At 44.5% G+C, this 24,290-nt stretch overlaps 2 protein-coding genes across 2 annotated transcripts in view; both read left to right on the forward strand.

The window, feature by feature from the left end:
* LOC133123482 (protein Shroom2-like) overlaps window positions 1-187 on the forward strand; it is a 48,623-nt gene extending 48,436 nt beyond the window's left edge. Inside the window, exon 5 of the mRNA XM_061233950.1 lies at window positions 84-187. Within this exon, the coding sequence (XP_061089934.1) occupies window positions 84-187 (104 nt within the window). The remainder of the gene's footprint in view (window positions 1-83) is intronic.
* LOC133124073 (protein Shroom2-like) lies at window positions 31-19,088 on the forward strand. Its single transcript, XM_061234941.1, has 7 exons — window positions 31-1,400; window positions 2,126-2,208; window positions 11,378-11,923; window positions 12,955-13,446; window positions 16,027-16,195; window positions 16,524-16,796; window positions 17,675-19,088. Exons 1-7 carry the CDS (start codon window positions 276-278, stop codon window positions 17,945-17,947), a joined length of 2,961 nt encoding a protein of 986 aa, XP_061090925.1. The 5' UTR covers window positions 31-275; the 3' UTR covers window positions 17,948-19,088.
* The last annotated feature ends 5,202 nt before the right edge of the window (window positions 19,089-24,290 follow it).

Consider the following 24,290-nt stretch of genomic DNA (forward strand, 5'->3'; position numbering starts at 1 on the left):
GGATGGGGGCAGGGCCGGGATTGGGGGCAGGGCTGGATGCCTCCCAGAGCTTGGGCATCAGGGGTTCTGCCACAATTCCCCAGAAGGCCCACAAAGCAAAGAACCCACTGCCTGTGCCGCAGCAGGCCTGCGAGGGTGGGAAGGACAGCAACGGCACCACCAGGAGAGAGGAGGCTCCGCACCTTGACCGACTGGCCTCCGCTGCTCCAAAACCTGGCCCCGAGGAGAGGGGCGGCCAGAGGGCGGCCGTTGGGCCAATCGCAGAGCCCAATTACATGAGCTACCCTCCCAGCAAGCACAGTGGGGCCTGCCAGCAGAGACATGTCCAGCAGCAGTGCGAACCCTGGCTGTCCCGGGAGGATGGCAAGATCTGTCCCCAGACCACCCCCATGCTGCACTCTCTCTCCCGGGAGGGTGTGGTCTCCTGGTCGGACCCCCGGACCGACGAGGCTGGAGCAGAAGGAGCCCCCCAGGGGGGTAAGCAGGTGAGACGGAGCGACCGCTTCGCCACCACTCTGCGCAACGAGATTCAGATGAAGAGAGCCCAGCTGCAGAAGAGCAGGAGCGCAGCCACCCTGACCGGGCCCAGCGAGGTCGAGGAAGACAACGCAGAGCAAGAGGCCTGGAGGCTCAGCTCCACTGAGGCCTCCACCAACTCGGCATCTACCTCCTCCGATGGCTCCTTCACCAGCTCCTACAAGGACAACCTGAAGGAGGCTCAGGCTCGAGTCCTGCAGGCCACGTCCTTCAGGAGGAGAGACCTGGAGCCTGTGCAGCAGGAGAACTCTGCTGGGGCTGATGGGCTCCCCCATCCCCCGTCCTCCTGCTCTACCCTGCCGCTCCAGGGCAGGCCGGCCCCGCTTGCCGTGGGTACCCAGGTGTCCCGGATCGGGGGCCGGAAGCGTTTCTCCGCGGAGAAGAGGCTGCGCTCATTCTCCGAGCCGGACAAGATCAACGAGGTGGGCGTGGTGGTGGAGCTCACCCGTGGTGAAGCCAGCGGGTCCTTCGCCGACCGCCGTAATTTCTTTGAGGCAACCGGCCGGCTGGCTTTCCTGAAGCCTGCACCCAAGCAGGCCCAACGGAGCTCTCCTGAGGACCAGAGTGAACCCAAACCCGGTAGGGAATCCTATCCGGGGAGCGAAAGCAGGCTGATGGGGGCTCCAGAAGAGCCTGAGCCCGCCCACGTGGACAGGCAGGCCCAACTGGAGCAGCACCGTCTCGGCACCTTCGCTGAGTATGAGGCCACCTGGAACGTGCAGAGGAAACCAACGGAAGCAAGGCCTTCTGGGAGATACCACTCTGCTGACAACATCCTGGACCCTGGTGTGGAGGAGCGGAACAAACCTTCATACGTCCATGAGCGGTCCCGATCGTCTCCGTCCGCCGATTTCCATGGAGAGGTCAGGATCAGTCAACTTCTCTCCTTCTCATTGCAGTCGAACACATAAACACATATTTGCACACACATGCAGCAGAAATGTTATACTCTATCCTTAATTTTCCCATTATAATTATACAATTAGATTATACAATTTATTTTATTATAATTTGAGTGTGTGTTACCAATGTGACAGAAACATTTATCAATGTCCTTTTTGTTCAGCCATTCCTCTTAAAATAATATTACAACACTGGAGCTGAAGAAATTAAAGAGATTAAAATAATGAACAAGGCCCTGTCATTTGCCAAGCCTTGTTCACCTATGTTATTTTTGCATGTTAGAAAAAAAGTCATATCATAATAAATTAGGCCTTTCTTACCTTTGGACAGACAGGATGAATGAGTAATCCAAATATAAAGGAACCAGTTAAGTCATAGATAAACCCGAGGCTGTACATAAAGACACACCCTCAAACAAAAGCCAAACACAAGGGTGATTTTTCCCCCTTCTTTAACAAAGCTGATACTGTAATGTAAAAATAACTTGTTAGGCAGCAGTTGAGGGTACAGTAAGCCACGTCATGAGGTTTGCATTTCAGATCTGGGGACAAAGCCGTGAAACAGGACCCTACTCTACAACAGGACAAGAATTTGTGTTTTGTTTTTTTGCTTCAGATGGAAAAAGGCCTTGGCGTGTTTTTGGGGAGTTTGTTTCAGGTTCGTTGTTATTATATCTGCTTTCCAGAACATTCCAGTCGCGGGAAGGAAGTCTGCCGAGTATTCTCAAGCGGAGCCTAAACTTGCCGGACAGGAGACAACTGTTCCCAGGTGAGACAGCATGCTCATTTTCACCCTCAGCGGTTCAGTACGGGAAACATGCTAATGCAAACAGACAGATCACAATCATTGTCAACTTTCACTGCGTGGTCTGGCTTCTGCCTTTCCTGCTTCATGTCTGAGTTGGCACGTTTCTTGGATCTCAAGTAAATTGTCTTAACTTTCTGAAAATAGCCAGGGTAAGTGATGTTGCGTTGTCAGTGTTTGCGGGTTGTGTTCAGTAGGCTGCAGCTATCAGTAAGCTGCACTAATACCTTTGGTCTTGAGCTCTTGCTCCTAGAGAAATCTCCCCTTGCATGGCACATTACATTAGGAACAGGGAGGTAGTGAATCAATAGGCCGCTAAATAGGGTCTTGAACATGCGTTTAAGTGCTTTCATATTTTTTTCATGAAACATGCTAACACAATACAAGTTTGGGTCGTTGTCATTTACTTTGTCTTTTAATTCATCATTATCTACCAAATAACTAGGTTAGTTTTAGTGGCCATGCGTCTGCACCAGGCGGCATGACCGGCCCTCCCCCAGGCACTTCTTCAGCCGTTTATGTGTGCTTGCACATTCCTTGTGCCCTCTCCCCATGATTGGTGCTTTCTTCACCCCTGCCAGCTTCAAATGATATAGTACCAGTGACATTTATGAGCCTCTGTTGCAAGGTTTGAGTCTATTCCATTTCAGTACCGTCAACTCAGAAAATTAAGTAAAATTAATTTGGACTTGTCAGGTAATGGAATACTGAATTGTAAAACATACTAATTTTCTTTGACCATAATCCCTCCTGTTTTGTGAAAATGTTTTGGAAATGATGCGCAGTGATTTCCAAACTTCATGGATTATGTTCACTTTTGAGACTGCTGGAGTAGTGTAATGTCCACTGATTGCTTGCTAGTTGAAACCTGTAGAAATATTTTATTTCACAATGCCTCATGCATTATGTGGGCTGCAGGCAAAGTCAGAAATACTGGTTTTATCTCTGTTTACAGGCTACTTTGATTTGCAGAAGCTTGATTTTAAAAAAAACATATATATTAGTCCATTAGTATTTTTATGTCCTTATGAGTCTTGAGGCAAGAAAAGGGACAGCTTTAACAAAAACATGAACTCTCAATGTAGAGAATGCTGAACTCATTATAATTTTTTTTTTGCATTTAAGTCTGAGGGCCAGATTTTCTCCTATATCGACATGGGATTTTCTAAACTGTCACAATGGGGTCAAATTATGATGCAATTTGTGGTGAATGGGTCACTCTGCATTTTTCCAGATGATGCATAGGTAAATATGTTCATGTTCATGTATATGTATACCTGGGGCGAAGGTGCTGAAACAATTAAGTGTTCAGTCTGATTTACTAAAGCATGCATTAATTGTGAATCTTTCCTGTGCGTGAGAATTTTTTTAACTCCTCGCCTATAGCTTATACGCATGATGATGGTGAAGGGTGCTCAGCTGTAGGCTATGCGCATTTTACACTTTTTTAAATTTTATTTTAGTCATTTAGCAGAACACGCATGTAGAGCAGTTATAACAAAAAACTATATTCATAAGTGATAAGTTATGTTAAATGTTCAAATGAATGCATCTGTAACTCTCTGGAAAGGAGATAGGACTTCATTCTGTTTCACACCTGTTTCTATTAGTCTCTTCTAATGTATTTTCAGATATAAAGTCCAATTATCTTTGGAAGGATGCAAGACTTAAATTTAAGTCTGCTAATAGTATATATAAAAAATAAACAAAACGCAGTTTTGGATTTTAACACTGCAAACATGTTCATTAGCTTATATAATGGATTGTGAATACAGTTTTGCCTTCTCCCATTACAAGTCCATTAATGTACATTCCTTCTGTACCCCCATGACTTTCTCATTGAATTTTCACTATCAGTGTTAATATTCTTTTCATAGTTGGTCCACACCCATGCAGTAACGGTTTTTTCAGTACACTGTCTAAGATCATACTTTTTTCTTTTCATCCTCTAGCCTACTGTTCATTTTATTATAGGCCTACCTATTAGAATTAATTTTGAAAATGTGATGTCACTCCAAAGTTTTCCCTCTCTGTTGCTATTGTATTCCTATGCTGTAATACGGCATGAAGCAGCGACACCTCATTGACCATTAGGCTACCTGTATTTCCTTTGAGTTTTCTTTTTCTTGTGGTAGCTCCATACCCATTTCCCAGCGTCTTGTAATCTGTACATGTAAGCGTACCATATTTCTGATGTTTTATGGGTGTTTCCTACCACAACTTGTGAATGAAGGTGTTACATTTTTTCGACTGAGTAATTAGTAAAAGTCTTTGTAAAATTGTTTTTAATTTGCAACCATAAATAAGTACAATGGAGTAAATGTTTTTGCATGGGAACTGTTTCCTTAGTAAGTCTGGTCCTGAGGCTTTTGTTTTGTGAATTTGTGTGTGAATTTTGCTCAAATTTGACAACCAAAACCAAGCCCCTGCAAAAAAAAAATCAAGTTAGCAATTTCTAGAAATTTTGAAATGGGAACCAAATGAGAGATTTGTTTACCATTCTTTGTGCTTTGAGTTTGTGTGCTTTTAACCAAATGATTCAATTTGAAGAGCAGCCGGAATCTCCAGCTGAGCAAGTCATCCTGGTCTCAGCTGTACCGTGGCAATGGGGTTAAACTGTAAGCTAGCAGTTTAGCGTAAGAAGCTTATTTACAGCCAAGCAGATGACAGGGTTTACGCAGCCCATAGAGAGGGCACGGATACGGAGAGCACATGGCAGGCCCTGTCTGCTGGACACAGGGAGCAGGAGAGGCAGGACACTACCCCGGCCTTCTGAACTGAAATGCACTGGAGCGTTGACTACCCATTGAGAGAAAGCATCAGGGTCATTTTAGCAGCGTAGTTCAGCTCCAAATGTTGAAACCACCTTCCTCATTGCATTCTCCTGCAGCTTGTTTTTCTGACTGTGCTCCCTGCCCCATGTAACTGTTTGGGTGTTTCTCGATGTGTATACGACGTGCGGTCTTGTGAACTCACATGACATCATATGTAAAGACCTAAGTCCTGTTCCAAAACCAACAAAGCAAAGAAGCAAGAACTTTGTGTTCTGGGCTTTGCGTTCTTGGCATTGAGAACACCCCATATCCTGTCCCCTATCCTCTAAACCCGTCCAGACACCGGACACCTAACTCTACTGTATCTGCGTAAGCGTTATTGTCTTGTGTTTATGGCTCCTGCTGTCATTTTCTCCAACAATAATAATTTTGTTTGAAAAGGCACTTAATGTTTTGAATTAAATACAATATGCAAATATGCTGCCCCCCACCCCGTGAATCAAAAGATTCTCCTACAAACTTGAAGTGTCGTTTAGAAACTTTTTTGAGGTTGAATACATGCAGAAACTCAGTGATCACTTTATTAGATAGACCTGTACATCAGCTTGTTATTTAATCAGCCAATCATTTGGCAGCAACTAAATGCATAAAAGCAACCAGGCATGGTCAAAAGGTTCAGCTGATTTCAGACCAAATGTCAGAATGGGGGAGAAATGTGATCTAAGTGACTTTGACCATGGCATGATTGTTGGTGCCAGACAGGGTGGTTTGAGTATCTCAGACTGCTCATTTTCTGGGATTTTCACGCACAACAGTCTCTAGAATTAGCAGAGAATGGTGCAGCACCTCTGCAGGCAAAAATGCATTGTAATGATGGAGGTCAGATGAGAATGGTCAGACTGGTCAAAGCTGACAGGAAGGTGACAGTAATGGAAATAACCGAACGGTATGCAGAAGAGCATCTCTCAATGCAGAAGAGCATCTCTCAATCTCTCAAGAGAGCATCAAACCTATAAGTGGCAGCAGAAGTTAAACATTTATTGGTAAACACTTAATTAGTACTAGTTTACCAATAAGTAAAAATAAAAATAAGTCTGATAAATACCTAATAAAATTAGAAACAGTTTGCGATCATGCACATTTCCTGACTGGATTTTTATTTCCGCAAAAAACAGTAGGCCTATCTGAAATATTCTTCAAAAAATAAAACAGAAACATGACATAGCTTATTGTAATATTTAAACCAGCCATTCTCCTCTGACCTCTCTCATTAACAGGGCTTTCTGCAAGGTGCAGAACTGCTGCTCACTGGATTTTGTTTGTTTTTTTTGCACCATTCTTTGCAAACTCTAGAGACTAGTGTACGTGAAAATCCCAGATTACCAGTTTATGAGATACTCAAACCACCCTGTGTGCCACAATCATTCCACGGTCAAAGTCACTTAGGTTTTGACCCCGTTCTGATGGTTGATGTGAACATTAACTGATGCTCCTGACCTGTATCTACATGATTGTATGCATTGCACTGCTGCCACACAATTGGCTGATTAGATAATCGCATGAAATTTTTGTTAACTATTAATTGCATATTAAGATTTTTCCCATTCCCAGGAATATAAAAATCCCATGTTCTCATATTAATTTTCTTGGGAGACTAGACTAAAATCCTGTGAATCCTGTGATTCCAGGTTCCAAGATCCAACCCTAGTCCTAACAGTGCTTAGGCTCAAGCTATACGCTCTAAGCTCTAAGCTCTATATGTGATGTTCTGCCGAGGCTAGCAGACAGCCTGGGGGCAGCCCTACACCTGTGTGTACACCCAGAGGGGTGTTTGCGATGAAGTCATGAGATAGGGGGCAGGGAAATCAATACATGACAGGTTACATACAGGTTAAACATGTTAGAGTTTGTTCTCAGAAGTAACATTAAATAAGGATGTCAAGAGAGCAAACTTTATTTGTTCAGTCTCATTTCTTTTGCTTAGCACTTATGTGGCACAACTGTTCTGTTGCCCTGTTGAATCGGTGTCGGAATTCTTGTTATGAAACGTTCCTCTCCAATAATTCAGTGCAAAGCATATGGTACATTCTTCCTTTCACACTTTGCAGGTGTTTTCAATCGGCTTCCTTGGGTGGCTGAAGCTTTCTTTCTCTCTTCCACAGTAAGCAAACTATGTGAAGCATGATGCATTTTGCATGCTGCCTTCTGCATCTTCATCTTTGTTCTACCTGGATAACTAAACTAAACTGTGACCTCTAAACCCGTCCCCATTGGTGTTAGTGTTGAGATTTTTATTCACATCCTGCATTTGTCATGCATGTCAGCTCCATAACTTTCTGCAATCTTCTTGTGAACAGCAGGTTCTAAATAAGATCCTGTAGACAGCATGGAGGAAGGTTTTTCCTGTATTTTATCAGTGGGCCTTTTCTGATTAAACTTGCCCAAAGGAACCAGACTGGTTTTTCCTGTCCCTGAAATCAGTTTTGTCCTCCCAAATGACACCTTTTAAAGGGGACCGGATAAACATCTTGGCTTGCCATTGGCTTGCACTCTACCTGCCACACCTCCATAGTGCCTAAGGAGGTGATGGTCATCAGCTGGCTGGGATCAGCAGCCTGCATTCAGCTGAACAGCGATTGTCAGGAGATAAGCAGCGGGTGGGGTGCTGCTCCACCCATGTAGTGCTGGCTGTTGGCATCTGATTAACACAAGCCAGTGGACAACTTAAAGGAGGGAGTGAAGGGGTTGGTGACTGACCTTGTAAGCTGTCACTATGAATTGTTCCAACCTATCAAAAGAGTTTGCTCAGTAGCATTCAGGAAGGTGGAAGTCATGATAAAAGTTTTACTTGTGAGCCACTGAGGATGCATGATGAGCTCCTCACATCTTATGAAGCCTTGCGTCCCCATTTTATTGAAAGCTGACCTGTCCTTTGCTACCTGGACTTGTTGGGCAGTTTCCTGCAAGGTGGGTGAGTTTCCTTTATATATTTATCATCATGCTTGAGGAAAACCGATCCATGCAACGTTACGGACTACATCTTGCACTGATACGGTCTACAAGTCACTTGCAAGACTGAATTCATATTTCCCTATGTACAATATCCTGTTTTTGGAGCATGTTGAAAATGACATTTCACATAAACCAGAAATTGTTCCGTTGAACCTGCACTTCAGCATGAACTGTGAATTTCTTGTGATGCTTTGTGTTGATCAGGGCTGATGTTTGCATCGTTGCTACCTGTCCTCTGTTCTCATTGTCCAGTCGATGAAACTTTGTAGGGAACATTTCTTTTTTTTGATGTGCAGGCTTGTGTGTTCAAAAATGGCTGTTTTACTGCCTGCGCTCACCTTACTCTGTTGACGTGAAAATGGGCCTGTGCGCAATTTTAACAGTCTGGCGAATGGAAAAAACATTCCCCCTGTGGTTGTGGCTGACATCTGGCAGGGCTATCTGGTGGTGGCAGCAGTGTGGTTTAAACGCTGGGGAACGCCATGTTCTTAGCCCGAGTGGGGGAGCCGTTGTCATCCGTCAAGCGCTTCACCAAAGATAAACTCCAGTATATACCCATCTCTAAATGTAAGAATGCATAATATGTCAGGAAAATCCAGAAAAGCCGCTCTGAATTACGGAAAATACTTAATGTCCTCTCTCTCAGTCCCTCCTCTCAGTCACATCTCTGATGTACTCTGCACTCGCCAGTGGTGAGCTGAGCTCCCCACGACAGCCGAGTCACGGCCTGTGTGCTGCTTCCACTTCCACTGACTGTAACCACGCTTCCACTGCAATTTCCATCAACAGACCCTAAACATTTATTCTGGGTTGATATTCCCTACCTATGCGACATTTACCCTCAAACCTGTCTGATTTTTAGGACTAAGTCCAAAATCCTAAACCTGCTATGGCACTACAATATAAACTCACGAACACAGGGAAATGGCCACTTCCACCAGAAGTTAATGTCAATTCAATTCAATTGTAGTTTTTTCCTGGGAATGTGGTTTATGATGGTTGCTTATTGAATATCTTTCGCTTTTGCATTTTCGTCATTGATGTGAATTGGACCAATAATTATAGAGAAAATGGCAAATAACTGCCCAACATCCCTGTGTTCAGAAGACTGTTAGCTCACGATGGTCTGAACACCTATTCACTCTGTTATGCAGGAGGAGCTGTAAAAGGTTTGTACTCTCGTTAGCAACAGCTTCCCCACCACAATATCACAGTGGAGCACTATTACCATGGCACTTTATGTCACTCATACCAAGTGTTTATGAAAACGGATGGAATTAGACTTTACACACTTACTAACCAAACTGGAACCATCTGGAAGTAATTTTTGGATTATTTGTCATGAAAGTTCAGAACATGGAGGTTTACTAGGGCTATACCTGCTGACTACTTCTATCAACCGTGATTCTGAAGACTTGGTGCCGATAACGCTTTAACCCTTTCCATGCACTTTTGTAAAAGTTTCTCTGATCTGCCTAATGCCTAAAAGGTAAAGGTTTTTCATACTAAAACCTTGTTTTCCCCATAATAACATAAGCTAAATTAACAATCATTTTGGTGTTCATGCTGAGGGAACGAGCCGTTAGCTCTTCGACCGCTGTGAACCAGCGGGCAAAGGTGTCGATTTAATTCTGTCTGTGGTCCTTATGATCTTAGAATTAGTTTGCAACACGGTGCCAATTTCAAAGGGCACTTGTGATAAAAGAAGGCCGTGCGGCTATGAAAGCGGCAATTGAGAAGACGGGATTAGCCATAATTACAGGGGGAACTTGTAATGCCTTTTGTAACCCCCGCCCAGCACACGAGGGGTGTGATTACAGTTCCAGTGGCACCGTGCACGGAGGGCGAGCAAGTCCGAACTTGAGGAGATGACTTGCGTATGCTTTGCCCAAGTCTGTGCTCGGCCCTTCCCCCCACATGTCCTACACTGAGGGAGATACTGTCAGTGTCATGTTTCAGTACATGCTCTCTCGCATTCTTCTCTCTCCCTCTCTCTTTCTTTTCAATCTATGGTAGACCCTTTCTTTTTCTCTATCGCAGTGGTCTCCAACCCTGGTCCTGGAGAGCTACTGGGTCTGCTGGTTTTTGTTTTCACTTTAAAATCAGCACCCTGCTGTGACCCAGGTAACCAGATGAGGTGAGTTAACTGTGTAATCAACTGCTCTAATTGATTATTTTACAACAAAACCCAGCTCTCCAGGACCAAGGTTGGGGACCACTGCTCTATCGTCTCTTTTTCTGTCTCCATTTCTGTCTCTGAGCAACAGGCTCTTCTCTCATGTAGCTTCTTCTCATTTCTCTATACTCCCCCCGCTCTCCTCTCTCCCTCTGCTCTCTTCATTACATTCTCTCTTGTTCTTGCTCAGCCTCAGCTATACTTTCTCTGCTGTCTATTCTTCCCCTCCATCTGTTTTTCCTCTCCTCTCATCTCTTCTTCCTTCCCCTTTCATTCTTTCCTCTGGGCTTGCTTCCTGCCCCTCTCTGTCTCTATCCACACACAGAACGAGAGCTGAGAATGCTTTCTTCCAAACACACAGGTACCGTTCTTCCTAATTTCTTCCTCTTTGCACCGTCAGCCTTCAGGCTGTTTACTTTATCAGGAGGTCCCACCTGCTCGGTGTGCATTCCGTTTTCACCCGCTCTGCACTGAGTTTAAGAATGAAATTCCTTGATGTTGGCACATTTATCTATGTTTTTTTTTGTGTTATTCATTCTTTTCTTCTTCTTGGAGTTTTCAGGGCTGTTTTATTTCCATTTCAATTGTTCCAACCTCTTCTCTCTGTAAAAGAGCATAGAGGTTTTGTTCTTCTGGGGCTTTTTTCCACCACATGTTTACCAGGCATGTTCACATAATAAGCTATATTGAACATTCTTTGATATGCATCTCTGCATTTGCTGTGGTCACTGAAAAATCAGCCAAGGAAATTTGTTGTTCCCCTTGCCACTGCTCAAATGAAATCCGGCCCTGAAAGAGTTAAAAAATACTGCAAAAAAGCCTCATCTGAGTCAGCAACTAAGGGCAAGGGATATTTCATTCCCCTTGCAGAACTGCGGGGACACAAAAATGCTGTTTTGTCTGCTGGGCTGCAGGCTGCCGTGGAAACCATAAATTCTTAAGGGATTGAAGGGAGAAGTATGTCTGTCTCTACAGTACCACAGTCGTAGAGACTGTTAAAATGGCATTTTGGGTTTTTGTTTATCCATATGGTTAGCAGTCCTATGTTATGTTAGAGCTGTCATCAGTTTGCGTTGGATTTCATGTGTGAAGGCCCGTCTTGACAGTGTGTGTAGACATGTTCAGACTGCGTGATGGTGACTGTGTGATTCCGGGTGTTCTGCACTTTCAGGGTGATTGAGGGGGCGAGCAGCAAGCCCAGAGAGAGAGAAACGACGGCGCAGCTGGCCGACGGCATCCTAGCCCTTCCCCTCCAACCCGTTTCCCTCAGCCCCGCCCCCCTACACCACCATCACCCCGACCCAGGGGAACCCCACCAGGCTCTGCCCCCAGGCCCCCAGAAGAAGGGCCCCGCACCATTGAGGCCCCCCCCTCCAAAGCTGGACCGCTGCCGCCGTCCCGAAAGTTTGTCCCCCCTCAGCGACTCCCAGGAGTCTCTGCCCGGGCCCCCAGGCAACCAAGCCACCACGCCACGGAGTCCCGCTGCAGAACCGTCCCCCCTCTCCCCCAGCCAGGGCTCTCCAGCAACCCCGCCTGGGGAAGTCCTCCCAAAACCGGAGGCATCTGCCCTTCCCCCCTCCTCCACCTCTATCTCCCACATGCCGGCCAGCCTGCTTCAGCCCTCCATGGACGGCCAGCGCTCCCCCTCCCCGCAGTTCGTCCCTCAGAGACTGACCGACCGCCCGCCCGTCTCCCTGCAAGAGGACACTACCAGCAGGTAACCGGCTTTAACCCTTTGAATTTCTTTTCTAAATTCTAAGTGAGTGTTCAGAAGTGATTGTTACATCAGCATTAGAATGTTTTGTTCACAACATTCTGATTACATATTTCATTCTGATTTCACGCCTGAAAGGGTTAACAAGGCTCATCACTGTTGCTCTCTGACACTGCTTCTTTTCAGTCCTCCACACTCTATATGCGAGCAGCTGAATGTATTTGTTTGCTACCCAACCATTTAACGGCAATGCCGTCTGTAGAGACCCTCTTCCCTTTTCTGTCTATGAGGAGTCTGTTGAGGGAGATTCAACATGCTGTTCTGTGCAGCTGCTTATAACAGGGCATAACTCAGAGCAGGACAGGCTGCAGAGCTGGGAAGGTCATTACAGGACTTCTCCTTCTCCTGAAATTCAAGTAATTACTTCAAGTGTACTGAAGGAACCTTGGAGTTGAAATTTCCTAATTTCATAATGTCATGTGATCCTTCAGCTGTGATGGCCACATCCTATTGCAGCTGTAGGTTCTTGCGGTGTTCCCATTTCGACAAAAACTGCCAACTGCCCATAATCTCCAAACCCGTATAAAATAATAGTGTGTTAATACCAAAACGAAAAAACTAAAACCAAAAAATCACAGAAGAGACCATAAACATGACGAGAACTTCTTATTTCACACTTTTTGATTTTACTGTAAAGGGGTACACAGAGCTTTTTTTTGCCGTTCATCTTCTTCGTAGCATGCAGTTCATTGCGTCGGTTCAAGTGTCGTTCTCATTTCCGATCTTCAAAAGAGTGCCAATGTACAGGATTGGTGAGCCAGCTGTACCCGTATTGAGCCCCCCATCTGTCTCATCTTACAAAATCTTCTCAATGTTTTTTCCTTCATGCCGTGCCACCGGATATTTATATAATATAATACAGCATAATAGATGGCTGTTTTGCACAGTATTTCTTAAATTCTTTTCGGAATTTAAAACCTGCATTGCCTCCTCTGCGGTAGTAACGTTTTTATTCTGTCTGCATATTCTGTCAGGCAGGGGAAGCTGTCGGAGAGTAACCCCTCAGTGAGGAAAGTTCCAGTAAAGATCGTGCACCAGGCGGTGAGCAGTGTGGAGCGAGAGGCCCAGGCGTACGCCCCGCAGAGCGAGACCCCAGCCACCCCGCCCCTCGCCAGCCTGGGCTCGCCCGAGCCGTCCTACTCCCTGTTCTGCACCTACACACGGCCCAGAGAACCCCAGCTCGAACCCCAGCTCGAGGGGCCCCTGGCCCACCCCACGGCCCCACAGGAAACTCAACCCCCGCAAGTTGTGGCCAGCTCCGAAGAGGACCGGAAGAGGGAGGAGCTGGCCAGGGACATTTTGGGGAGGGATAAATCCCTGGCTGATATCCTGGATCAGACCAAGATGAAGACCACAATGGACTTGATGGAGGGCATCTTCCCCCAGGGCGAGCAACTTCTGGAGGGGGCACAGCAGCGCCGGAAAGTGCCCCCCAAACAGACCTCCCCCAAGAGCACTGAGGAGAGGTGAGTCTTCCCCAGTCTTTTCCTGGCCTCTAAAGGAAAACCCCCGCCAAAATTTGGGAGGTAATGCAAACACACCCAGATCACAAAATGCACAATGGCCTGTTTTATAAGATAGGCCTTCTAAAAATCTGACTTTTTCCTGATGAAAATGCTCCTGTGTAATTAGAAGTGAGTATCAGTTGGTTGTGAAAATGAATCAAGCTGCATGTAATATGCACTACTACAAAAATGTAAGTAACTGCATGCCAGTTAAAGATACAATAGGTCATTTCAGACTTCTAACAGTCAAGAGAGGAATTACAGCTGCAAACACCCTCAAACCACAACACTGTTTATCCCTTTCCCATTTCTGCAAACGCACTGACATTGAACCCCCCCCCCCCCCACGCCATTGGCTGTGGCAATTAGAACCAATTTTAAACCAGTGAGCTTGAATTATTATACAGCTATACAATGTTTTGGTTCAGAGTGTTGGTCCATCAAATGTATATTTGAAACCCAAATTTAAGAGCTAAACACAGGCAGAGGGTGAGTCAACATGTCAGTGAGCCTTTTTCGATGATATGAAGGGGTTTGAAATGGTCTTGCAACAATGTTTTAACACATAAATCTTACCTATTGTACCTTTAAACATGCCAGGGGGTTGAGAATACTATATATTTACTATATACTCAATATTTGCAAAGGATGAGAGACTAAAACATGACGGGCAACATGGCTCAGGCAGTAAGACCAGTCGTCTGGCAGTCGGAGGGTTGCCGGTTCCATCCCCACCCGGGCGGTGTTGAAGTGTCCCTGAGCAAGACACCTAACCCCCACATGCTCCTGACGAGCTGGTCGGGGCCTTGCATGGCAGCCAATCGCCGTCGGTGTGTGGGTGTGTGTATGAATGGGTGAATGGAGAAGCATCAATTGTACAGCGCTTTGGATAAAGGCGCTATATAAAATGCCTGCCATTTGCCATTTATGACATCTTGCTTACAAAAGTTCTCACAAATTTCACTTACCTTGCAGTGCTGCCACCTGCTGGTGAATTAAGTCATGCGTGACCGATGTGAATTAAGCACTTGCTAGAAACCCAGTTACATGTTGCAGTCATCTGGCAGTCTGGTAACTTCAAGATAATTTCCGCAGCTTTCAAAATTAACTTAAGACTTCCTGCTAGCTGAAACAATCGCTGGAGTTAACCAGCAACTTGGACCAGGGCAATTTTGCAGAACGTATGAGAAACGGCTTTGTGCACGCATAATCTATTGTTTATACACACATGGACAGTGGCTTCAGGAAGTATTCAAGCCCCTTCACTTTTTGTGTGTGTAGATTTAATTTGTTGTTTATTTTGACACTGTTAAGAGAAGCGGGATGCAATAAGATAATGTTTTGGCGTTCTGATCAAAACTATTTTTTACAGAAATAATAATACAAAAAAAAACTACAGTGGCTTAGGCAGAAATATATTTTTGTGGGTAACAAACTTTACAGAGGACATCTCTCGACAAACAAATATTTAGACATATCTTACCGACAAACTTCTTTCGAAATGACCTTTATACATTGGACAGCCATACTGTCTGGGTGATTATCAGATGTAATCTTATAATAATAACGTTATCCCCCCCGCATTTCGTCTCTCTTTATAAAATGCAAAATTCTGCGTGAAGGCGGCATCTGCTGCCGTATACAATCAACTCATTTATTTAAAAATGCTTGCTGAAATGAGGTGGTCTACTCTAATGCTAACTTTCCTCTTTTTTTTTGCGTCTGAGAATTCATTAGTTAATTAACAGACAAACTTTACGCATTCCGAATATTATGAATATTAATGAGCGCAGGAACATACCCACCCTTAGGTTTAAGAACTTTAAAGAAATGGCCTACTAAGATCACAACCAACTGTCACTTCTGGGGAATATAACCACAATTTGAATCCAGTTTTCTGGACCTATACAGAACTGGAATTGCTCCAAGGTGCTGCGGTACCCTTGAAAGGTATTTGACCTGAATCTCTTTAGTAAATATCCAGCTGAGCAAGTTGATTGTATATATAGAGAGAATATAATAGAGCATCTGTTAAATGGCAAATATTAAAATGATTTTCAACTTCGCTACTTCTCCTCTCGGTATCCTTCCCCTTTCGTTACCTTTTTTTATACTCACTGCTTTTTCTAATCATAATAGTAACTTTATTAGTATAGCATTTTTCAAGCATGCAGCAAAAAGTGCTTTATAGCAGCGAAAACAAATGCATGAAAATAGACATAATGCCACGAAGGATAACACAATACTTAAGATCTAATAAAAGGATAAAATCGATAAATTATAAAAACGAATAAAGTTTGTAACAACAAAATGGAGACAAAAAAACCATAGTATAAATAAAAATAAATAAAGTCGATTCAGACAGACTCCACAGAGCATGGAAAAAATAAATACTAGCTCTTAGCCCCCTGATAACACATGATACTTTTTAAACTGGCCTGCTTGCTAACAATAGCATTAACGTTTGTTAGAAAATGTTGGTGAACGTTCACTATCATTAGCTAACGTTCACAGTGTTAAAGTGGTTTGTCTCTCCACCAGGCAGGAGGAGGACAGTTTGGCGGCCTCGGTTGCCTTGGTTACCAGCTCCTCATACTACAGCACATCGGCACCCAAGGCAGAACTCCTGATCAAGATGAAGGACATGCAGGAGCAGATCGAGGAACAGGATTCTGAGGACGAGCTGGACATCGACCTGGCCAACAAGAAGGTATACAATGCTGCCAGGCCTGTGGAGGTCCAGAGACGCATTCACACAGAAATAACTTTATAAAATCAGTCTTATATGCCCATTGCTGGGTCAAGTCGTTGCAGACACAAAATTTAAGATATGAATTATACATCAACCCAATTTCACAGGAAATTGAACATTTTAGCAATAAGAAATGACTGTAAATCTTTACGTGTGTCCTTAAAAATACTGTTAAAGTAATTGAAAATATAAATGTGATATGAATGGGATGGGAGCCCGTTTTTTAGGTTCATGGAAACCTTGGAACCAGTTTCTTCCTGACCCGTGTCTCTCTTTCCCCCGGCAGCAAGAGCTGATCGACAGCCTGAGCAGGAAGCTGCAGGTTCTGCGGGAGGCGAGGGAGAGCCTTCTGGAGGACATCCAGGCCAACAATGCCCTGGGAGACGAGGTGGAGGCCACCGTGCAGCAGGTGTGCAAGCCCAACGAGCTGGACAAGTTCCGCATGTTCGCCGGCGACCTGGACAAGGTGGTGAGCCTGCTGCTGTCGCTGTCCGGCCGCTTGGCCCGCGTGGAGAACGCCCTGAACACGCTGGAGGAGGGCGCCGCCCCGGGGGAGAAGGTGAGCTGGCGGGAGGCCAAGGAGGCTAAATGCCCGGGCCAAAGGAATCTGGAATTAATATGCAATATATAGAATATAGCTGTAAAGTGTACGTTCTCTTCCCCAGGACTATGTAGGCTTCTTTGTGCTGTCTGAAATCGACACTTCTCAGAACAGTGGCAGTATTGGACTGCTGATTTCACAGAGTTCTGTTTTAACATTTGTAGTTCTATTGAAATATCAATCACTGCTACCCCAGTTATTTAACTAAGAGTATCTTCCTTTACAGTTTATGACTATTGAATGTATAATATATAAAGGATAGAATGATTGTAAAACTGCTACTGCGTTTGACTAGCCTATGTCTCCGATTCACTGCATTAAGTGAGGGAGAGCTGTCAGCCGCAGATGAGTCGTGAGCAGCCACTGCCAGGCAACTAGTATTTGTCCCAAAGCCCTTCCTCTCCCAAGAGGGAGAGAGAGGCACAGTGGAGAAGGAGAGCGATCATGCGTGCCCTGCCATTTTCTGGCTAACAATGGCTAATTTGCTCTCTCAGCTGCAACAGCTGATAGTTTTTACCCCCAAAAAAGTTAAGTGTATATAATTTCTGACATGTGCAGCTGATGGCCAGCTGTGCAGTATTCCTGTTTTTAAAGCAAGGCCTGTTGTAGCAGCATTGTGTTTTAATATTTTTCTTGTTTAATAATTATTTTTATTGTTTAGGCCACATTAAGCCCACATTCCAGTCTTTAAATTAACTTTCCGTGGCTCGTTACTAATAGTTAACTTGGTAGATGGATATTATGACATCATTGGGTGTGACTAGTTGCCATGGTAGCAGGCAGTCCTCCCGTAGCCTCTGAGAGAACACTGAACCCCGATGCCTGTTCCCTTGCAGCGCACGCTAACAGAGAAACGCAAGCTGCTGATTCGTCAGCACGAGGATGCCAAAGAGCTGAAGGAGAACCTAGACCGGCGCGAGAGGGTAGTCTACGACATCCTGGCCAGCTATCTGGACGAGGACCACCTGGCTGACTACGAACACTTCGTCAAGATGAAGTCGGCCCTCATCATTGAGCAGCGCAAGCTGGAGGACAAGATCAAACTGGGGGAGGAGCAACTCAAGTGTCTGATGGACAGCCTTCCGCTGGAGCAGAGGTTGCCCTTCTGAACCAGGCCCTTCTGAACCAGGCCCATCTCGCCACCAGAGGGCGCCAGCGATGCGCACTCTGTGCCAGACAAGCAAAGGACTGTGGCCGGTTTGCCCGTGTGTTCTTCTTCAGTGGTTGCTCTGCTTTGACTCTAATGTGTTTTAAATTCCTTAGAAATGCAGAGACTTTGCCACACTGGGAGGGAGAGCTGCGACTGCTGTATAAGGGAGTGTCTGGAAATTAAACATTCTGTAGCACATGCAAACACAAATGCTCAAAATGTATTTTTCTGATTCAGGGATGCAATTCACCCAAGTGATTTTGCCTAGGGTAACAATCTCCCAAAATGACCAGCTTTTTGGAGTGGTGCATTGTTTTAATACTGTCTAAACATTTGAAAACAAAAATAAATGAACTTTTCTTTTTTAGTAATTTATTATAGCCTTCTGAATAAATATGGAGGAGTTGAATAGAACAGTATTGTACCCGTTTTTGGCCAGGTGTAGCAAAAGTGAAACATGCCAGTAATCGTTCATGTGCTTTGAGGCGTATCTCTGCATTGTTTAGTCTAGCGTGCATTAACACTACTGTGATGATTTGACCATATTTATGGACGAAAAAACACAGAACTTTCTTTGTTTCATATTAGCCAAGCAGCAATGATTCAGCAAAGATGTGTTCAGGAAATGGACATCAGTCCTTCTGGTTTTGTTTTGTGTTGTCTGCAATCGCACATTCCGTTTTGCTTGTATTTGATTCCAAGACAGCTTCAAGACAGCTTTAGTATCTCCACCGTTCAACATGATGATTCTTGCAAGAGGATCCCCAAACTTCAAAATGGTTTCAGCTCTCTGTGACTGGACTGAAAGCTAACTGCCACATTGGACCCTGTGTCAGAAAGGGCTCTCCAATATTATTGATGGGGAGAAAAAAAGGGGGGAAAAACAAGTTAGCACTTTACTTCTAGAATTCTCCGGCTGAAGGAAGGAATCCCAGACGTTGAAGTTGTGCCTGGCTCTTCTGTGCGCCTGCCATTTTGATAGTTGGGGACCGTTACGTATGTGTGTGTGCTCACGTTCATGTATATGCTGTGTATACCCTAATCATTAATTGTACTTTTACATGACATAGAAGAAGACATTAAAGTGAATGGGAGCTGAACTTACCTCTTCTTAGATACTTTCTCTGCGCCTTCTCTTGGGGATTTTACAACACTTACATTTTCGCATCTGCTTCCTTTACTGGACCGGCTTCCTTTTTTTCCTTAACAGGAGTGTGTTTGTCACTAGCGATTTTATCATTCATCGTCAGTAATTTGGATTTGCACATTCATAAATTCTGCTGACCAGCTTTCACGTCATCAGTGCTGGTTTGCTAACTGGTTCATGTAGCGTGTCACTCAGGACCAGACCTGGGTGAAATACGTAATTGTTTTGGATTCAAATACTTTTCTGTGTTTGATTGATCTTGTCTGGTACAATTGAGCCAACCAAGAGGTTGAAGGCTCATTTGCGCAGAAGGCTGGGTTTGTACTTTTTGAGAGTATTTCATAGGTTCTAATACACCACACAAGCTCAGTAAAGTGTAGAAAGATATTTTAATCCAAAATAATTGCGTATTTGACCCGGCTAAGGACTCCGTCACATGATGCTTGCTTTGCACGTGCCCACCTTCTTACTTCCTGAAAGTAAAGCGGATCACTCCTAGCTGATTGCTTCCTCACCAGCCGTGAACTGGGACCGTAGGCCATTTGAAGCCAACCTGAGACCACCGTGTATGGATTTACTCCAGCGTGTGTTTTCTTTTTTTCTTCTTTTCTTTTTTCTTTTTTCTTTTTTCTTTTATTTTGGTGTGCTCTCAAGGACATTAAAAGCTCTCCAGTAAATCAAACTGATTTTAAACAGCTAGTGTACTCATGAGAAAAAAGAAAAAAAAAACCTCCAAAAAATTCTCATTTTTTACATTACATTACATTACATTATTGGCATTTGGCAGATGCTCTTATCCAGAGTGATGTTGTTACAACAAAGTGCATACCCATAACCGGGGATAAGTTCGCTGAAAGACCCTAGAGGGAAGAAGACATTACATTATTGGCATTTGGCAGACGCTCTTATCCAGAGCGACGTACAGCTGATTAGACTAAGCAGGAGACAATCCTCCCCTGGAGCAATGCAAGGTTAAGGGCCTTGCTCAAGGGCCCAACGGCTGTGCGTATCTTATTGTGGCTACACTGGGATGTGAACCACCAACCATGCCTGTCCCAATCATTTACCTTAACCACTACGCTACAGGCTGCCCCCCATTTCACTCATAAGTTAACTTCTCTTAATTTCCTGGCCTTTGCTGTGCAGTTTATTGCTGCAGTCTTTGCAGTCAGGACACCTTTCCCTTAGCCATGCCCTGATCACTGCCCACTCAGCACATTGAAAATAACATGTGCTCAGTCCCTGTGTTAGCATCCCAATTAAAGCCACAAAGCTTTGGGGCTCATTTTGTCCTGTACTGTCAGACGGGGTTTTCTTCCTGGCAGGGAATCTCCAGGACTTTTAGGAAGGTATCAATCATGAGCTGTAGCAGCACCGTCCCTTGAAGGCTGTGCTGGTCACCAATGCAGTTAACAGGTAAAGTTAAGCGCATTGAAACCAGTGCATTGCCCCACGGGATCCCCCCTTGGGGCCCCCTGTGAGCAGGCCTGTTTAATCCCATCAGGGCTTTAGCGTCTCGTTAAAGTCAAATTCATGGCTGTCCTATGCCAGCCACAACTCTTATGTACAACAGTGTCAAGGCGAGGTTTATAGGTGCAGTAAAACCAAAAGGCATCACAATGTTTTGCACACTGATGTTGGCTACATTGCTTCTTTTTTTTTTCTTTTTCTTTTTTATGTAACCAGGTAAAAGTGATTGAGAACAAATTTATAACATTGACCTAGCCAAGAAGGCATGCACCAATCCAAACATACAAACAACTGCTTAATGATAATACTTTTACATAGATAAAACGACACAAAAAGACACAGTAAAAAGACACAAAAATCACATTGAATGAGGTACTGAACATGGCAGTCGACTGTTGTAAAGAGATGGGGATGTGCAGTTATCACATTTGTTGTAAAAGTATTTTAAAGGAGGATAAGGGTGTGTTTAGATTGTAGAGTGTTCCAGTTATGCTCAACAGAGAAATGGAAGGAATTTTGACCAAACATTGTTGAGGTTTTGGGGACGGCAGGGCTGATAAAATTGGTTGATCTAAAGTTCATGGGACTGAGGTATGGTGTAAAAGTGATTTGAAAATGAACAGCTGCCATGAATGAACCTTCTGTTGTTGAGGAATGGCCAGCCAACAGGGGAGTATAAAGTGCCGTGGTGTGCAGTGAAAGGAGCATTAGTAATAAATCAGCCTTTTGCATAGCCTTTGCAGTTAAATATGGTGATTAAGAGAATGGAAGGCTTTTGCCAGATCAGTGAAGGCGGCCATGCATAACTCTCTGGTCAAGGGCAGTGAGGATGTCTTTCAAGACTTCAAGGCTCCAGAGGAGCACCTATGCTTAGGACAAAAACCAGACTGCATATTGGATAAAATGCAATGGGTCTCCACATAGTGTTCTCCACAAGCTGGTTAACTATTGTAGGGCAGGGCCCAAGACACTTTTTTCACCTCACTTAAAAAGGGGAAGTACTATAGCAGTTTTCCAATCTTGGGGAAACTCTGATGTAGATGTATATTCAGTGAACATGTATGTATTTGTAGCTGCACATACACTATTTATTAGCAATTTATTAGGTAGACCTTTACATCAGCTTGTTAATGCAAATATTTGATCAGCCAAGAGGTTCAGCTGTTTTTCAAACCAAATGTCAAAATGTAACTTTGACCGTGGAGTGATTTTTGGTGCCAGATAGGGTGGTTTTAGTATCTCAGAAACTGCTTCTCTCCTGGGATTTTCACACACAACAATCTAGAGATTTCAGAGTGCAAAAAACTAAAAACATCCATTGAGCATCAGTTCTGCATGCAAAAACACATTGTTAAATGAGAAAGGTCAGAGGAGAGAAGGGCTGGCTTGACTGGTCGAAGGTGACAGTAACGCAAATAACCATGCATTACAACAGTGGTATGCAGAAGAGTATCTCTGAACACACAATGCGTCAAACTTCTTAAGTGGATCAGCTACAGCAGCAGAAGTCTAAATAAATAAGTGATAAATACCAAATGAAGTGCTCACTGAGTGTATATGGGCAGCAGTCTTTAAAAAGAATGGATCAAGATTTTAGCACTTCTAATGGCAGTGCATTTATTTCTGATCTGACGAAAGATCACACAATCAGATGGAGGTTTGGATGACTGTGATCTGTGCCGGGCTCTGCTTACATTACATTATGGGCATTTGGCATCCAGACAGATTTAGCATTTCTTCCCACAGTATCTGTTTTTACAGCTGGACATATACTGAAGCACTTCAGGTTCAGTACCTTGCTCATTGGCACAATTGCAGTGTCCTACCTCACAATCTAATCTGTAAATGTTAGGTCACAAGACCAATTCTTGTACGTATTTGCTTTGAGTCTACAAGGTCTCATGTACTTTGTGTTGGTGTCTTTCTCCGTGCAGTGACATGAACAAAAACAGGGCTGAAAGTCAAACCCTTGATTTCTTTGCAAATTCCAAAAAGCAAGTTTTGCCAGGTCATTTGTGTTGTGTTTTATGGTTCTTTATTAGCTTTCCTCTTAGCTGCTGTTGTCATAGATGTTATATCTCATCTATGAACAGAACTTGCGTGAATATTCAAAGGTATAACTTCTGGTCCGGCAAATGCTTGCTGCTATGTACTCGCGGCCGAGCTCCAGTCCAGACCTCACCGTCGGAGCCCGTAGGAAAGAGGGGATTTCCTCCTGCGTAGTGGACACCACAGGGAACGCAATTACCCAACAATCTGGCTCTGGCCCACGAGACCCCTGCTAGGGGGCCTAATGAACTTTATTAGAGCCTCTCTGTGTGTCGTCTGCCCCTATTAGCAGGGAGGGGTTTACAGGGATTCAATTTGTGGCTGGCTGTACTGTAATCTTTGAAAATCAGATATTGGCTTTGACAGAAATCCCAGTGGGAATTTTTATGATTTTCCTCTTACAAAACTCCTGTAATCCTACAGATTATATGACGGAGAGACTTTATTTATATCCAATTAAATTTGGATTTCCCCCTCCCCCATTTTTTAAAGGAAAGCGGCACACTGTGTTGAGGCTTCACCGCATTGTGTTGATCAGTCTACAACATTTCTAACTGGGAGTTTCAACTGGGGAGGGTATTGAGGCTGAGAGATTTCTGTGTTTTTGAGAGGGTCTATATCAAAATGGGAAAAATTTGTACAGGCTTCGGTGGTAAGGGCCCGACGAGTGGCGACTAATAAACACAGCAGAGGGCATTTGCCTGACAGGACATCGCAATCAAGAGCCTGTCGTTGTCGAGCGACCGTTGTTTTACAATATCAAATACTATTGTCTGTGATTCAGTTGGTTGCACTCCATTGTTCTAATGTTCTTTGATCAGTAAAGAACATTCTAATCACATATTTGTGACCTCACGCCTTAAAGGGCCTCACTGATCTTCTCAAGCAAGCTCACTGGACCTATGCAGACTCATCAGTGAGAAGAGCAGAGGTGACAGGGGATCCATCCTTAAATCCTTCTTTTCTTCCATCCTTTCCTTCTATCCCCTCCCTCCTTTCAATACTCTTCTCTTCCCTCCTTCACCTCCTCTTCCCTTCATCCTCTCCTTCCTTCCATCTCTGTTTTTTTTTGTCCTTCCGCCTTTCCTTCCATTTCTCTCATGGAGGCTAACGACGAGCAGAGCTGTGGCTGGTGGCTGAAGGCATGTGAGCGTCAGGCCGGTCCCCCTCACGCAGTGTGCCTATGCTATCATGGTAGTGATTGTTACCCAGGAAGTGGTGGTTAGACCAGACTGCTTTCACTTAGATCAGCATGGTGCTGGGGGGGCAGACTGGCCATGTACAAAAGGTCCTTTTTTCCCCCAGAGCACAACCCTTTCTGTGAGCTGGACTCATTGAGAGGATTGGATATGACCTGTTCTTTTGTTCCTATAAGAGCAGGCAGGGGCCAGCCTCTCCTCTTTTCTATGGCACCGTACTACGGCACAAGTAGCTCTAAATTTGGTTGGTGTTGAATGTGGAGGGTGTGGTCAGGGGTGCTGCCAGGGATTTCAAGCCCCATGAAAAGATACCACCCGGGCTGACCCATCGCTGCAGAATTGCAGCACAATTTTTTGAGGGCCCCTCTCAGTAAGGGCTCTTGGAATCATCCTAAATCCCCCCCGTCCCACCCCCACTGCATCCCCCACTGCACCCC

The sequence above is a fragment of the Conger conger genome, chromosome 3, assembly GCF_963514075.1.
Source record: "Conger conger chromosome 3, fConCon1.1, whole genome shotgun sequence".
Classification (NCBI taxonomy): Eukaryota; Metazoa; Chordata; class Actinopteri; order Anguilliformes; family Congridae; genus Conger; species Conger conger.

Bases quoted from the DNA above. Each gene is read 5' to 3' on its own strand.
- LOC133124073 (XM_061234941.1), top strand. From the start codon at position 276: ATGAGCTACCCTCCCAGCAAGCACAGTGGGGCCTGCCAGCAGAGACAT. The intron at 1,401-2,125 runs GTCAGGATCAGT...TCTGCTTTCCAG, and splicing joins CCGCCGATTTCCATGGAGAG to AACATTCCAGTCGCGGGAAG. The intron at 11,924-12,954 runs GTAACCGGCTTT...ATATTCTGTCAG, and splicing joins CAAGAGGACACTACCAGCAG to GCAGGGGAAGCTGTCGGAGA.